General features: G+C 51.7%; 1 protein-coding gene across 10 annotated transcripts in view; it reads right to left on the reverse strand.

The window, feature by feature from the left end:
- Window positions 1-15,553, reverse strand: part of UBR4 (ubiquitin protein ligase E3 component n-recognin 4) — a 131,493-nt gene that overhangs the window by 17,022 nt on the left and 98,918 nt on the right. For 8 of the 10 annotated variants that reach the window (XM_011284581.4, XM_019836276.3, XM_045035185.1 and 5 more), the window contains 16 exons: window positions 14,608-14,737; window positions 14,326-14,483; window positions 13,261-13,370; window positions 12,422-12,563; window positions 11,966-12,047; window positions 11,475-11,648; window positions 9,265-9,386; window positions 8,179-8,376; window positions 7,381-7,461; window positions 5,152-5,239; window positions 4,521-4,648; window positions 3,404-3,511; window positions 2,790-2,909; window positions 1,858-2,048; window positions 1,262-1,435; window positions 787-886 (listed from right to left, as the gene is read on the reverse strand). In XM_011284581.4, the coding sequence (XP_011282883.1) occupies window positions 787-886; window positions 1,262-1,435; window positions 1,858-2,048; window positions 2,790-2,909; window positions 3,404-3,511; window positions 4,521-4,648; window positions 5,152-5,239; window positions 7,381-7,461; window positions 8,179-8,376; window positions 9,265-9,386; window positions 11,475-11,648; window positions 11,966-12,047; window positions 12,422-12,563; window positions 13,261-13,370; window positions 14,326-14,483; window positions 14,608-14,737 (2,106 nt within the window). The remainder of the gene's footprint in view (window positions 1-786; window positions 887-1,261; window positions 1,436-1,857; window positions 2,049-2,789; window positions 2,910-3,403; window positions 3,512-4,520; window positions 4,649-5,151; window positions 5,240-7,380; window positions 7,462-8,178; window positions 8,377-9,264; window positions 9,387-11,474; window positions 11,649-11,965; window positions 12,048-12,421; window positions 12,564-13,260; window positions 13,371-14,325; window positions 14,484-14,607; window positions 14,738-15,553) is intronic. The other 2 variants (XM_045035180.1, XM_045035182.1) reach the window with 2 other exon arrangements.

Consider the following 15,553-nt stretch of genomic DNA (forward strand, 5'->3'; position numbering starts at 1 on the left):
CAAGTGACAAAACTACAGCCACGGAGAGATCAGTAGTGGCCAGTGGTTAGTGGCGAGGTGGACAGAGCTCCCAAAGGGCAACAAGAGGGATCCCTGTGATGACAAACCTCCCCTGGATCCTGACTCCATTAATGTCAGTATCCTGACTGTGATACTCTATGTGGTTTTGTAAAAGGTTACCATCGAGAAATGGGTATGTAGGATTTCTCTGTATTATTTAACAACTGCACGTAAACCTACCATTACCTCAAAATGAAGAGCTTGATTTAGAAAAATTCCAGCCCGGCCACCTGTCTGGGCCAGTCAGGATTTGTGAGGGGTAACGGATATTCCAGCCCAGGGGGGACAGATCAAGGATGAGCAGCAGACTGGAATGGTGGGTTTCTCTGAGAATGAAGTTTCTAGCTGTCTGAACCAGGACAGAAAACAGCGATGATGGTACTATAAATGTCCCTAGAGACCCAAACGACTAAAGCCAGAAATTAAACTGTTTTAAACTCTGGCCGGCCACACCCTCCGTCCGGTTGCTGCTCCGCTGACCCACGAGAAAATAAAGCCCCACGTAAGAAGGAGTCGAATGAGGAGAGCACAAGGAGACCTTGCGCCTCTCCACACACACAGAGCTGAACGAGATAACCTCCAAGTCCCCCATACTCTGGGGCTCTTCCGTGCTAGGAGAAGTCACACCCTGAGGCTAATCGAGGCGGTCACGGCAGATGAGAAGAGGTGAAGGCACCGTACACGCCCTGCCTCCAGAATTAAGTAGCATGCTGGCCACTCACTCACCTGGGTGGCAGGGTGCTGCACAGCCAGCCCCCGAAGAAGCCTCAAGATAAATGGCAGGGCCGGGCGAGATAAGAACTTTTTCCAGATGTCAGCATCCAGACTGCAAAGGAAAAGAAGGCAGATGAGCAGACCAGAGGGGCAAAACCTATCTGGAAACCAGCTGTTGACCTGTTCTGGCTTGTTTACTTGTGACCCTTCAAGGGGGCCATCAACAATCACAGAGGATCACCTAGCTCGGCCGGGCAGCCAGACGAAAAGCACTATTCCAAATAGAAAGCAACAAGCTGCCACCTGTTCCCCAGCCCTGAAGGGCTGTGAGGTGGCGGAGTGGTCACCCTGAGGGTTTCCAAAAGAGGAGGGAGACTCCGAGGAGGGCCAAGGGGGGAATACATGAAGCTTTAAGCCACAACGATGAAGGAGAAAAGGACCCAGAAGAGGGAAGGAAAGCAGTCGCTTTGACAGAGCCGATTCTTACTTCTTGGCACTGGGAATGTGTTTCTGCATGTAGTCCAGCGCACTCTGGGTGATTCCCTTCTGGAGAATCAGGTCCTTCAGCTGATGCCCGTTGCTGCTGCTCTTGATGCCGGCTGCGATCTTGCAGAAGCAGTCCAGGAAGACTTTATCGTCGCCACTGTGGTCTTCATCGTACCTGCAGGAGAGAGCAGAGCCTCAGGGGGTGAAGGGAACGACAAACGTGCACCGTGGCGCTCCCTCGGCTGACGACCTTCAACAGTGTACAGGGTCAAGTACGACATGAGGATGCCGATCCGGTTCCCGCCACTCCCCGTTTCCCGCCGTGTGCCGCACGCTCCCAACGCTCTCTCGCGTCTTCACGCTTTTTGCACCCGTGACTCTCTCCCTCCCGTCACACCCCTGCCCCACCTCACCAGCCTCTTTACCGTCTCTGCTTAGCCAACTTAACAGTACGCTGAGCCCCCCGTTACGATGCACCCCTTAAAGGCCAGACAGGCGTGCATGACCCTAACAGAACTTCAGGCGAGTCTTCCCTAGGCCACAGGACGAGCCCGGGCGTTGGGAGGACCCTCCCGTAGCTGAGATGCGAGCACGTACTTGTCAAAGCTGCAGTACGGCTTGAAGCGCTCCACCAAGATCTGCATCTTCTCCACCTCGCCAAAGGACAGGTATGGGATGATGCGAAGCAGACCCTGGAGCACGCTAGGGTTGGAGCGAACAAAGGTGCTGTTGATCTGGTCCAAGAGCATCACAAGCTGATCCTTGTCGCCCGTCAGGAGGAGGTTGCCCTGCAGCGGGAAGGAGGACGGAGGGTCCGGTAACAGGGTCAGGACTTCGGTCAGCCAACATCTGAACCCCAGAGGTCACCCACTTCCCTCAGAAGCAGCACTAGAAAAGCCGTCTTGGCGCTTCCTGGGTATGAGTTTCACTCGATACTAGTTTCTAAGTTTCTGCGCGGCTCTATTAATAGTCTCACGTGGTCAAAAACGCTAACACAATTTCCCCTCCCCCGAGGGAACGCAGGCTGCCTGCTGCTCACTTGGTCCCACCTCTAGCCAAAGCATGAGTACCAACAGGGATGGGGGAAACATGAGTACCAAAAGGGATGGGGAAAGGCAAGGGCACAACAGAGAGAAGCTGAACTGGGACTTGGGACACCTGGGTTCTCGGCCTGATTCTGCCAGCAGCCAACTACGTAACACGGAATAGCTCACTTAGCTTCTCCGCACTTGGAGTTCCCTCAACTGGGCAATGAGGGGCTGGGCTAAGACCCTTGTCTATGAGCTGGAACATGCTAGGATTCCATTAATGAGAGCTTCTGAGTGAACGAATACCCTCAGCAGCTTCGTTTCCTCCAAATCCGCAGATTTCAGGCTTCAATGCCATCATGTCACCATTGCTTTGTGATTTCTATGACCTGAGCAGGTTCAACCATTTTTGGACACAGCTAGACGCAAACAAGCCTGCTGCTGGTAACGAGACCGCATATGCTCCCAGCGTCTGCAGATGGACAGACTGGCCCCACGCACCTTGTCCTCACTCAGGGGCTCAGCATTGGATTCATCCAGAATGATCTCCATGATACTAAGCACCTGCTCGGCCACCGCCGCACCGCCACTGTCCTTGCTTTCTTGCTCAGCTACCAGGGCCTGTAGGAGGAGACCCAGTCAGTCTGGGGATAACACCACAACCACTCATGCTGATGGGATCTGCTGCTCACCAATGCCTTCATGGCCTTACTTCCCAGATATCAGTGCGCGAGGGCGGGGGGCGGGGGGGGAGGGGGGACAAGCGTGTGGATGTTTGCACACAATGAAATTGTGATATTCCAGATGTCTATCTTGGCTGCCCCAAGGACAAGGGCATTACTTTTCTAGGGTATGTAGTCTGGACTGTTTTATAAACTTCCTCTTGTCTCTGGATTCAGGAAACAGACAAGGAAGTTCTCACGTGTCATGGCAGCAGCACAGGGGTGAGCCAGCAGGACAAGGGACGGTTTGAATGATCCGTGCCTCAGGCCAGTCAGCCAGACAGATGAAGAGTTTGAAAAGGCCACAAACCCTTCTCATCTGAGCCCGGATGCTCCTTCCCCGACCCAGGACTTCTGAGGCCCACTCTGTCTTCTGCAGCCCATACCCCTTACCAGGTTTAGGGTGCCCAGCATGACATTCAAGGTGTTCATTTCCAGCTTGACCAGCTGCTGCCGGTTGACTTTCACCTTCACACAGTAACTGAACAATTTCAGGAGCACCTGACAAGAAAAGCCAGTCAAAACCTGTGAGGCTATCTGAGAGTGTAAGATGTGGGGACGAACAAGACAGAAATGTTTGAGAGCAGTCATGTACAATCAGCAAGTACTCTTCCTGAAGTACAGGGAACAGTAAGGAAAAGTGCTTCCTGAGGGGACATGGCAAGGCGGGGAAGATCTCAGATCAGGTTGGCATTTTGAACAGCAATGTTCTCCAGCAGTAGGTCACGTGGCCTCAGCATATCTCTACCATCTCTTAAAATGGCAATGACACCAATTCCTAGTAGAATTCCCTGTTGTCTTAGGGAAATTCCGGTTGTAACTCCGAATCTAACAAATACTAACCAGAAAGATCCCAAAACTCATGGCCTGTGGGAACTCAGAACCATGTAGGTCGTTTATTTAGTTTTCCTTAAGACACAGGTGGGTTTTCTTCTTTTATTAAGACATAAATGGCTCGTTTTTTACATTTTTAAAACTTTAATTACTTTTAGTTGCTTTTTCAATTCTAATTCTCCACATAGGTCACGTAGAACACAAATACTGTAATATGCGTTCTCATCTCCTCTGCAGCTGAAAATAATAAATAGAGTAATATTTGTGATCCTCTACTCCTCAGGAGATGGTTGGATGAACTCCCGAACCAAATCCTACAAAAAAGCCCGAAAGGGTTACCTTATGAAATCAATTTAAAAAGCAAGAATAAGAGTAACTGACTCGAGTGCAGTTTTGTATGGAAAGACAGGCACTGGTTCCACAGGTGGCTAAAGAAGACACAGCAGGAGGCCGCCATCACCGCTGCGGCTTCGGGGACAGCCAAGAAGCAGGGGAGTGGGGAGTTTCCAGAATCAAGAGCTCGGGGAAGCTGCCAGGCCCTCCACTGGCTTGCACTGGCCCAGGGCACCAAGCCGCCCTCTAGGGTTACGCGTGCCGGCACAGTGGCTGCAAGCTTCCCTCCACAGGGGCCTCTCTCAAAACAATGGACCGGTCCCACCTTGCCGCCCCGACTCACAGTTAGAAGGTGGCGTCCCTGCTTGAAGTCTTTGATCCCTGCCAGTCTGTTGAGCATGCACTCCAGGCCCCCACACTGTGCCATGACACCAGCCATCTTATACACTTCTTCTTCATCTTCTTCTTCATCTGAGGGAGGAGGGAGGCCAAGCGGAAATGGAGGGAAAGATACAGATGGAAATAAAACAGATAATCCCCTTCTAGGCTGACAGCCAGTGCCCTTTCTCTAACCTCCGACAAAAGCATAGCAACGAAAGGGGTCAATACTGGATATAAACTATGAGACTGAAGCCAATTAAAATTATTTACTCAAGTATGTGAAAACACAAGCACCACCACCACCATCGGGGGCAGGGGAGGAACTAAGCTAAAAATCAATCTGAACTCAAGTTTGTTGCCAACTGCACTTTATTTCCCAAGTTTTGTTTGGCCTTGTTTTAAAACCCCTGAGGTGTGCGAACTGGGCCATAGATACGTGTAATCTTTCTCAGTTGGGGAAGTAATCTCCCGTCAATTCTGATCAGAGGTACAGGGGAGTGTGTCCAGAACACCCGTAAATCCCAGGATGTGACCCACTCACTGGCCCCAGACCTCTAATGCAATGTGCACCAGTGTCTGTGGGAAGGGCCTACCTGTGGTGGAGTCCAAGGACTCGATAAACTCCTCGGTGGCATCACCCAACAGCCCCCGCATGCGGTAAACGATCCTCATGGGCTCTCCCTGAGCAGAGACATGGGGAGAAAGGTGCTTGTAAGCAGGTCCGGGAAATGAAAGGGACTCAACACCTGGCCTCGCTCCTGTTTCTCTACAAGGTCCTAATCACAACATCTGGAATCCACGTGCGCTGCAACTTACATCGGGGAAAGGAGGTTTATTTCATGTAGTGTCTACCACAGACCAGTTGTGTGAGCCTTTCATAACCACAATCTCATTTAATTGCTTCGAAATCGTATGTAACAACCATAATCGCTATCATCTACCCATGCTTTCCTCTGTGCTAAGTTCTGTGCTAATCAAGCACTTCAGATCTCCTCTTAAACTAGGTTAAGCAGCTTTTTCAAAGTTATCCAATAACAAGCGCAGCCTAATTCCCAGCTGTGCTTCCTTCAGGAGCACAAACTCTAACCAATGGGAACCACTACTCAAAGAATCCGGACAAGTAAGACGAGATCAGTGAGATCAAAGAGCTTTGATTCAAGACTCCGGAATCAAAAGCAAGAGCATAAGCCAATCCTGAGGTCTTCATATAAATACAGCAAGAAAAGGATTCTTCCAAAGTTACTCAAGTTAAAACCTCTAACCTGATGGAATGATTAAAAGTAAGTCTTTTGCAAATTAGAAGATTAGAGCACTTTACTAAATTGGAGGATTGTGAGAGGTCACTATATACCGGGTACTAAGTTAGGCATTCTACCATGGACATTATTCTCATTTCGGAGAGAAAAAACAGGGCTCTGAAGTCACACTGCACGAAATGAAGGTGACGAGCCAGCACCACAGTACTGCTTGCCTCTAAGCCCGTGCTCAGCTTCAGGACAAGAAACCCTCGTGGGACAGAACTTTCCAGAAAGGCCAGTTGCAGAAGTGTTCCCAGCTACGGAAGCCCAGTGGGAACTAAGAAAGAGAATGGCCAGAGAACAAGGGCAGAAACAGAAAGAGACCTAGGAAACAGAACAGGCTCTAGTCAGTAGCTAAGGAGACAGGCTGTTTATCAGGGAAAAAGAGCGTAGAGTTAAAAAAGGTGCCTGCACTTTGTCAGAAGAAGCCCTCAGTGGGCTGGGCACTACTGTGAAGGGCAAGTGATCCTCCTCTCTATCCTGCCTCATGGTTCAAAAGCGGAGACGCCCATGTACGCTCTTTGGGTTCCAAACCACCATTTACAAGGGCAGCCACAGAAGCCTGATCTTAATTTTTGTGTGCCTCACGGATTAAATCTGTATCATTCTGTTCTGACGCTCAAGTGCCAACGACGGGACGCGCTGAAGGGGGGCAATCTCCCGTGTGACCCTCTGCCAACGGGCAGCAGTACCCACGGACCAGGATTCCCGGCACAGAACAGAAAGGAGAGAAGCGAAAACATGTGACAGAATGAAGGCCAAGATGTACTAGCCAACACTACCAATTTAGCATCTGAAGCTCTCCAGAAACATCTGGGCCTAAATCCAGAGGAGTTCACTGTGCTTCACGGGCAACTAGTTTGCTGTACTCCAATTACTTCCTTGATTCGCTTACTAGAAGGTCCCCCTAATGAAAAGACGGGAAGGAAAGGGAAAGAAATGGAGGAGAAGGAAAAGAAGGGACAGGGGAGAGAGGTGAGCAGAAGAGGAGGGAGGAGGAAGCGGATTATCTGAGACTCTCAGGAGAGGTCGAGCAGCACCGAGGTGGCCCAAGGACCAGAGCGCCAGGCTTCCTTTCCTTCCGTCTCCCCCCCTCAAGGACAACTGCTGTTTGCACCCCAGTCTCCCCTCCAGTAACAAAGAAATCACACTCGCGCCTTGGCAGCGCCAGCGCCATGCTCGGAGCGGGCAGGCCCCTGAAAGCAGAGGCTTCGTCTCGGTCCAGAGGTGCCGCACACAGGGCGTTACGAGACAGCGCACACTCCCCACCACACGCCTCCTCTGGCGCTGCCTCGCCGGCTGCATGGCCAAGAACGTCCATCCTCTCCTGAAGCTCTTCCACCTCTGGCCAGAGGCCTCAACAGGAGGACGACTGGTTTTCTCCACAACCACGAACAGGGAGGCACGGCCGTGTGAGCGCTATTTACAGCGAGGCAAGTGACGATGAGCGGCTCCTCCCGGTACCAGTCTGCACAAGTCAGGAAAGTGAAACCCCACCTCCAAGCAAGAAAACAAGCCGCGTACCTCATTTGTGGTGCACCAGACCTTCTTGTAAACCTCGGCCACAGGAAGATCCAAACTGATGATCTTATTGTTCACTAGAAGCTGGACAGAAGAGAAGATGAGGCTATTGTTCCAAATAATTACAAGGCGAGTGCGTTTCAAGAACAAAGGGCTCTTCACGGCAGTGGTTCATAACTCATCGGTTTTGCGTCCTGGATCTACAGACTCTCCCTCTCTAAAAAAACGGCACGTGTGTGCACAACACACAGAACGTGGGACGCAACTGCAGAAGCTACAAACACCCTTAACCCAAACCATGGACTCCAGGTTAAAAACCCCTGCTGAGGATTCCCTTTCAGGTTTTGCCAGAAAAAGCAATTATTCCATCTTACCCAACAAGCTTTTCGCCCCTCAGATGAGAAGGCCGGACCCTGGAGGCTGCCTGCCAGGAGGCATCAGACACAGGGCCAGAAATCTGCACAGGGGCCACCGTGCCAGTATTTAGGAACTTAATTAACTCCCGAAAATCCCCGGGAAATCTCTGCCAGAGCATCGGGAACAACAGAATCCTACTTGGTGACGAGCGATAGCCACAAACCATTCGCTTCCTGCATGCCAGACATCGGACAGAGCCCCGGACAGGTAATTAACCTTAACACCAGGGAAGGCAGGCAGGTGGGAATCACTGGCCCCATTTATAGATGAGGAAGCTGGAGCAAGCTACCTGCCCAAGGCTAACCAGCTACTAAGTACGGAGGAACCTGGATGTGACCCCAGCCCGTGCTCTTCACCAGGGTAGCAATGTCCTAAGCTCGTTACCTCCATCCCGCTGTCGTCCTCCAGGAGAGCCACCAAGTCACAGTCCTGGCAAATCTTGTTCTTTATATCCCTCATAAGTGGCCCAATGCCTGGCTCATTGCTGCTATATGGGTTCCCGGGCATCCTGCCCTGTAGGAAGTCTTCTTGTTGAGGGTCCTTCTCCAGAGTCACAAAGAATTCAGTGACTTCATTCTCCTCCTAAAGGACAGAGACAAGGACGCATCAGCAGGGATGGCATAAAGATACTCTAAGAGGGTCGGCAGAGGCACTTTCAGATTTAGAACATGCCACCTGGCTCCACGGACACTCTGGGGAAAGCTCATCCAGCCCCTTACACATTTTAAGACATAAGCGACAAGAAACACAGAGGTGATTCCAAATATACTTCAAAGAGCCTTCACTGTCAGCCATCTCCTCTGAAACTCAAGGGTGGAGGAGAGAAAGTCTACCAAAATAAGCACACAGGCAACATACGGAAGTTGTGTTATTGAAACAAGGGGAGGGGCTTCCTCGCCCTGCTCACCTCAAGTGACGCTAACCAATCTGGAGCTGGATGACTCTGCCACTGAGAACCCCCGAGTCAAGAGGAGGGTCTATTACCTAACACTCAGGTGCGCCCACCCCAAAGACCTCTCACCGTTAACTGATGATACTGGTGGGGTCCCTGGACCATATCATGCTCTCAGACAGCTAGGCTAGGGAAACACACACTCAGGTGTGTGTGCACCAAAACATGGGCCTGAAAACAGGGAAGAGAGCAAGCATTTCTTCTTGCTCTGGCTCAACATTGTTTCTTTCACAGCATACTGAACTGGTAAGCAACAGGATTTGGGCAATGGGAGGTCAGACCCGGTTTTTGAGAAGACTGATCCAGACCTTCAATCTAGGAAATAAGACCAAGGAAGGTCATCTGATTTCCCACCATCAGGAGCAGGAAAACCATGAGACTGCTTCTGTGTTGTCAGTGGAGCTTTCTAAAATGTGGCTCAACTGCCCCCAGCTGGCGAGACTGCCCATGACCAAGAGGCTTAGCGGCGGGATGGCGGCATGGACACCCCGAGAGGCAGGGGAAGACGCCCTGCTTACGGGATAAATGATGCTGCAGAGCCTCTCAAAGATGAAGACGGGGGTCCGGTAGTCGTCCAGGTTGTAGCGCTTGGCTGTCTCAATGCACACAGCCATGAAAGCCTTGGTTTCTGATTCTGTACCTGCCAGAAATCAAAGTGGCCACGTCAGTTAGGAGACAGCTTCGCACGTAAAAACCACCATGAAACTTTCCATGAAGTACAGTCACCAACAGGTTCCTTCCTCCTGGTACATTTTTAAACGCACTACGTGACAGCATCGATGCTACAACTGGAAACCTGAGGCGGACTGATTTCGAGGCTCAGACCGCGCTGTATTTGAAAGTCCCAGCACCCAAGTCAACACAGCGCTTCCGGATCGGCTGTGTACACGTCTTGCTTCCTCTCAGAATTATAACCTCCTTAAGGAGAGGAACTATGCGTCATTCAACTAATGTCCTCTTGCCCAAAACAGGTACTCAAAAATGTCAAATAGTAATCCTAACTGTATTATTCCAGGCAAATTCCAGGGAAGGTATAACTTTAAGCTTTGGTCTGAAAGATCAGGTGGATGGCCTTCTACAAGCCAGACAGATGACTTCAAGTCACAGGAAAAGGAAGAAATATGCTTCAAAAAGGGTCCAACTGGCAAGGTCACAAACCAGCTCAGCACGGCATGATGAAAATGCATCAGAAGGAGGGCCTCTACATCTGGCAATATGGCAGACTCCACTCCCTGACCTACCCCCGCTTCTCACCACTTGAAGGTAATGTAAAATCCTGAAACCATTTATCAGTGAACTGCCACACTAGCAAAGATGAATCAAAAACCAAAAACTAAGAGAAATCAGGAACCTAGGGAGGTTAGCAAAACTCTGAAGCTAGTGTCTGCCTTGAGCTTTGGCTTCCACAACCTGCCAGGATTTGGGTGCCAGACACAAAGGCCCAGGTCTGCCAAGGTGGACAATCTAGTGGGAGCCCCTCCCCGACCCACACAAAAGTCTGGTGTCCCCAAAGAGCTACCTACACCCATTGTGTAAGGGTCAACGAGAAGTAACTCTACCTTTCCCCTAGGCAAGTCACTGAAACAAAATTGTCTTCCCTTACAATCTGGCACTGGGTAGAGGGGGGGAGGATCTCCCTTGAGAGAACCTGTAACAGGCTGCCCCTCATAGGGGTTTGTGGCTCAAAATTCACACTACCGAAGAGGTCTGAAAAACCTGAAAAACTTGGTTTGAAGACAGCCCCATGATGCAGTGTCCCCAGATGCCTCGCAGAAGCAGTTATAAATCCTCATTACAGAAACCCGTATTTGACTTGGGTCCTAAAGAATTCCCACAGATTGGGGCGCCTGGGTGGCTCTGGCATTGGGCAGCCAACTCTTGATTTTGGCTCATGTCATGATCCCAGGGTCATGAGATCGAGCCCGTCAGGCTCCGTGCTAAGCATGGAGCCTACTTGAGATTCTCTCTCTCCCTCTCTCTCTCTCTCTCTGCCCCTCCTCACTCGTGCATGTGTGCGTTCTCTCTCTAACAATAAAAAAAAAAAAAAAAAAAAGAATTCCCACAGAAAACCTCCAAAATGTGAGCTCACAGTAAAAAAATCATGAAATACAAAAAGATTTAAGGCAAGAGCTTAGAGCTAAGATTTAAAGAGCTGGAATAACATAGAGCAGAATCAGATCAATACACTTCAAATCTTAGAATTAACAGACACAGAAACGTCTGCTACGTTTGAAAACTTTAAAAAAGGGGGGGAGCGTGAGTAAAAAAAGAAGAGACTATAAAATCTGTAGAGAAGCACAAGGACTCAACAAATAGATGAAAGAGCTAACTCGGCGAAGAAAAAACAAATGAACTAAACGAAAGAACCAAAGAGATCCTCCAGAATCAGCACAGAGAGATGGTGAGATGGACCCCATGACAGAGAGGCAGAGATGGATGAGAGACTGTGGGTTCCACAAGAATGAGGGAGAGACTGTAGCAAAGTCAACGGAGGAAACGATGGCTGAGAACGTGCCAGAACCCAGCGAAAGACACCAATCCGAGAACACGTGACTTCTTTCTGTTCTGTGAACTTAATATAAAAAGTCCAAACGGACTGAGCCCAGCTCTGGAATTGTACAGCTCCAAGCACCAGAACTTCTTCCCCTCTTTCCTTGAGTGTGGAGAGACGCTTGCCACCCCCTCCAGCAGGGACGGAGTCCCGGCTCCAGGCCACAGGCGGTGCTACCTGTGGTCATGTCCTCCAGCATCTCCAGCAGCATGTCCTGGGTCTCATCGATCAGCTTGGTCCTCTGCACCACCAGCTTTCGCAAGCACAGGTACCCATTCAGCACTGTGCCCACCAAGCGACTTTTGAAGTGTCTTTTGATGGACTCCACCTCGACAAAGGAGGAAAGAAGACCTGTGGGGACAGGAAAAATCTGCTGCAAGAGCTCTGAACGAGCAGGGGAGCAAGGAAGGTCCCTGTCTTCCAAAGGTAATGAGCAACTCCAAAGCAACTTCCAAGCACAGAGCTGGTGCTCAAAGAAGTGAACCGGTCCACAGCAAACAGGAGCTCAAATACGCAAAGCCACCGATGAAGAGAAAACTACGGAGCTGAAATATGCACTGAATCAACACAAGAGGGAAGAGAGTCAACCTCAGCACCCCAAGACCTAAGGGTCCGTCCCCACACTGTGCCCAGGGTGCCTAAAGGAAGGGCCTCTTGGCTGTCTCTACCTGTGAGACTTTTGAGGGCATAGCCCTGCTGCAGGTCAGTGCTCAGGGTGGCCTCCTCCAGGGCCAGCAGGCGGGCGATTTCCTACAAGGACGACAAGCACAGTTGGTGACGGCACCGCTGACGACATCGGCCCCCTCCACCTGCGGCGCCAGGAGCCAGCAACAGCAGCCAGGCGCTCCGCGGTCCCCCTTTTACTCCAACGACCCCTCGAGCTGCACTTCTGCCGAACTCCTAAGCAGCCGAGGGCAGACGCAGTGATGTTAAGGGGTGGCTTAAAGACAGAGAAGTGCCGAAATGCCCCCAACGGGTTGCTGCTTCCTCATGCTACAGTCACAAAGATAATACTTTCGACAAATACTTCTTCTCGGCAAGAAAGAAATACCAGAAAGTTTACCCCAGTGGAGGGCCACGAAAGCCAAACGGGGGAAGGGCTCTCCTGGGAGGGGGGCAGGTACCTTGGTGATGAGGTTGCCCACGTAGGGGAGGACACCCCGCGCGGCCAGGTAGACTTTCCAGTGGGCTGAAGTGATGAGCTTCTGGTAGAGAGCCAAGTACTCGGCGGCACACTCGCCCGCTATGCTCAGCTCGTCCAGGTAGCTGGCCCGCGACAAGACAGGGCACCGTGAGGACTCGGCTGCGATGGCTCCAACAGCCCCCTCCGCTCCTCCCACCTTCGTGTCCTCTGCTGCCCTTCGCTCCCCCTTCCTTCCAGAGGCTGGGGGAGGCACCTGAGAAAACCCCAAACTTCCCACTTGGGAACTCCCCACGCTCGGGGACAGCTCAGCGCACACGACAGGGAACGTGATGCGGTAAACTAGACCCACTGGGAACAACAAGCGGCAAAACAGAACAGTGCTTCTCCGGACAGCAACTGTGGTTTTGAATGACTCACAGAGAAGGCAAGTGTACCGCAGAGCTTAGTAGCCGATGGCGTGGGCTTTGGAATTACACGGCCTGGATTCAAATCCTGCCTCCGGCAGACACGTTACTCAACCGCATCAAGCCCAGGTTGCGGGGCAGGATCCAAGGAGCTCACACAGGGCCGAGCGTTTATATACCCCTAAGACCTCAACTGATGTCGGTCGCTGCTGCTGCTGCTGCTCTATGACCACCCGCACCACCACCAGCAGCAGCACGACCACCCGGTTTTCTGGTTCTTTTCTGTTCCTGTGCCCCTCTCCGTAGCAGGCGATGGGTACAGAGCCTGGGTGTGCCTGCCGTCATCCTGACCTATAGATTCCCCCAGGAAAACGGGGAAGGCTGACCACTCTCCCACGCCCCCCTCAAGTGGCACCTGGTGAGGAGGTCCAGGACCTGCTGCTTGCGGCTGGGAATGGTGGCGAGAGCTTCCACGATGGTGCAGGCTGCCTGGCGCGCGGCCTGTGTCGCCGGGGTGAAGAGCACCTGCAGGACACGGGAGAGAAGCCGTGGCTCAGGTGACCGACACAGTGAAGTGGCACCTTCCGGAAGTCCTCCGGGTGCACCTCCGGGGAAAGGGGAGAGGCGAAAACCACACTCAAGGCCAGATGCCGCTGTGGCAGACTGGGAAAGAGGCTGCTCAGCAGCCCCCTTCTTCACAGAAGCTTCTCCATCAAGTAACCCGGACAGCACATCTAAAATCACTGAACTGGAGGGGCGCCTGGGTGGCTCGGCCGGTTGAGCGTCTGACTTTGGCCCGGGTCATGACCTTGTTCGTGGGTTCGAGCCCCGCGTCAGGCTCTGTGCTGCCACCTCGGAGCCCGAAGCCTGCTTCGGATTCTGTGTCTCCCTCTCCCTCTGTCCCTCCCCTGTTCATGCTCTCTCCCTGTCTTTCGATAATAAATAAACGTTAAAAAAAATTTTTTTTTCTTAATAAATAAAATAAAACCACTGAACTAGGAAGTAGGCAAGCAAGTCTTTTCCTCAGCACAGATTTCTGTAACTCTGCAACTCTATTTTGGAGGTACCTATATGCTCAATACTTACATTTGACCGAGTATTTCTTACTTTATACGTTAACAGACAAACGGATGCCTTTAATTACTTTAATCCTTTACGATGCTAGCTAGAACGAACAGGGAGAGGGCAGCAGGAGGTATAGACAATGAAAGGAGAAAAAGGGAGGGGTAGCACTGAGCCTTAGTTCCCATGAGTGGCCAGGGGGAGTAACAAGCACAGCAGCTTGATGAGAGGCACAGAAAAGTCCTCCCTCCACCAGTCTACCACACGGGTGGCTGCAACCCAGGACCTCCCCCTGCTTCCCGCCTGAAAGGAGGCAAGAGAGCAGAGCAGACGTGGGTGGGGGAGGGGGGAGCAGAGAGGCGCTGCTTGGCATCTGGGGCAAGGGGAGTGGGAGGAGGGCCCCGAGGCGGTCACTCACTTGCCGCAGCCAGTTGTTGTGGCCCAGCTTGAGATCCAAGGGCGGGGTCCTCTTCCCCCGACGACTCAGGAACTGCTTCCACCTCCACACGTACTTCTCGGTCAAATAGAGGTGGCGGAGCTCCGACTTGCTGGGGGACTTCCCGTTGCCATCTGTTCCTGGCAGGCAGGGGGGTGGAGCGAGGGGTAAGGGACAGGAAGTAACAGAAAAGGGGGGACCGTAGGGCTGCCGGGACAGGGGTCGGAGGGACTGGCTTCCCCAGGCACGAAGACACAGACACACCTCTGATAGGAAGACACTTCTTCCAGGCTTCATAGGACGCTTTGGGGTCTCTCTTGAGCCACAGTTGAGCCTGGGCATGGATCTCATTGCAGTACGGCTTAACCGTGGTGAGGGCCTCAACAGGGACATCCTGCAGGGGGGAAGCGGAACAAGGCGGGAGCGTGACAACACACCTGAGCCACGGCTCCAATGCGATGGCTCCAATACGATGGCACCGACGCCCCAGGGGGACATACGCGAAGCAAGGTCAGAAGGGTCAACGGTCGTATCATTTCCGCCCAAGCGTATGTTCCTTCAAAACCATTTGACACAACTTAGCAGCGGCGTCTCCATACTGAGCTTAAGGTCGCCGTTCTGACTGTGCAGGACTAAGAGGTAGCTGGCTTCCTACAGACAGTCCTACAGCCACACCCGCCAATTCCTACCCCAAGGCTGATCCAGCTCCCCAAACATCACTCTTTAAGGAGCCACTGGGCAGTCTCCAGAATTTTGGGAGCCATTACCAAGCAGGACTAGCCTGCACAGCCAAGAGCCCCACACACACTCTAAACTAGATGTTCTCAAGCTTTTTGGCCTCAGGACTCCTTCACCCTCTTAAAAAATTATTGAGGACCCGAAACTGTTTTGTATGTATGGTTCTATCTATTGATATTTGCAACATTAAAAGTTAAGCATGACAGGGGCGCCTAGGTGGCTCAGTCGGTGGGGCGTCCGACTTCGGTTCAGGTCCTGATCTCGCGGTTCGTGAGTTCGAGCCCCGCGTCGGGCTCTGTGCTGACAGCTCAGAACCTGGAGCCTGCTTCAGGTTCTGTGTCACCCCCTCTCTCTCTGCCCCTCCCCCACTCCCCTCTCTCTCTCTCTCAAAATAAACATTACCAAAAAAAATTTTTAATAAAGAATTTTAAAAATTAAAAAAAAGAATTTTAAAGTTAAGCATGAGAAATTC

Source organism: Felis catus, chromosome C1, assembly GCF_018350175.1.
Source record: "Felis catus isolate Fca126 chromosome C1, F.catus_Fca126_mat1.0, whole genome shotgun sequence".
Taxonomy (NCBI): domain Eukaryota; kingdom Metazoa; phylum Chordata; class Mammalia; order Carnivora; family Felidae; genus Felis; species Felis catus.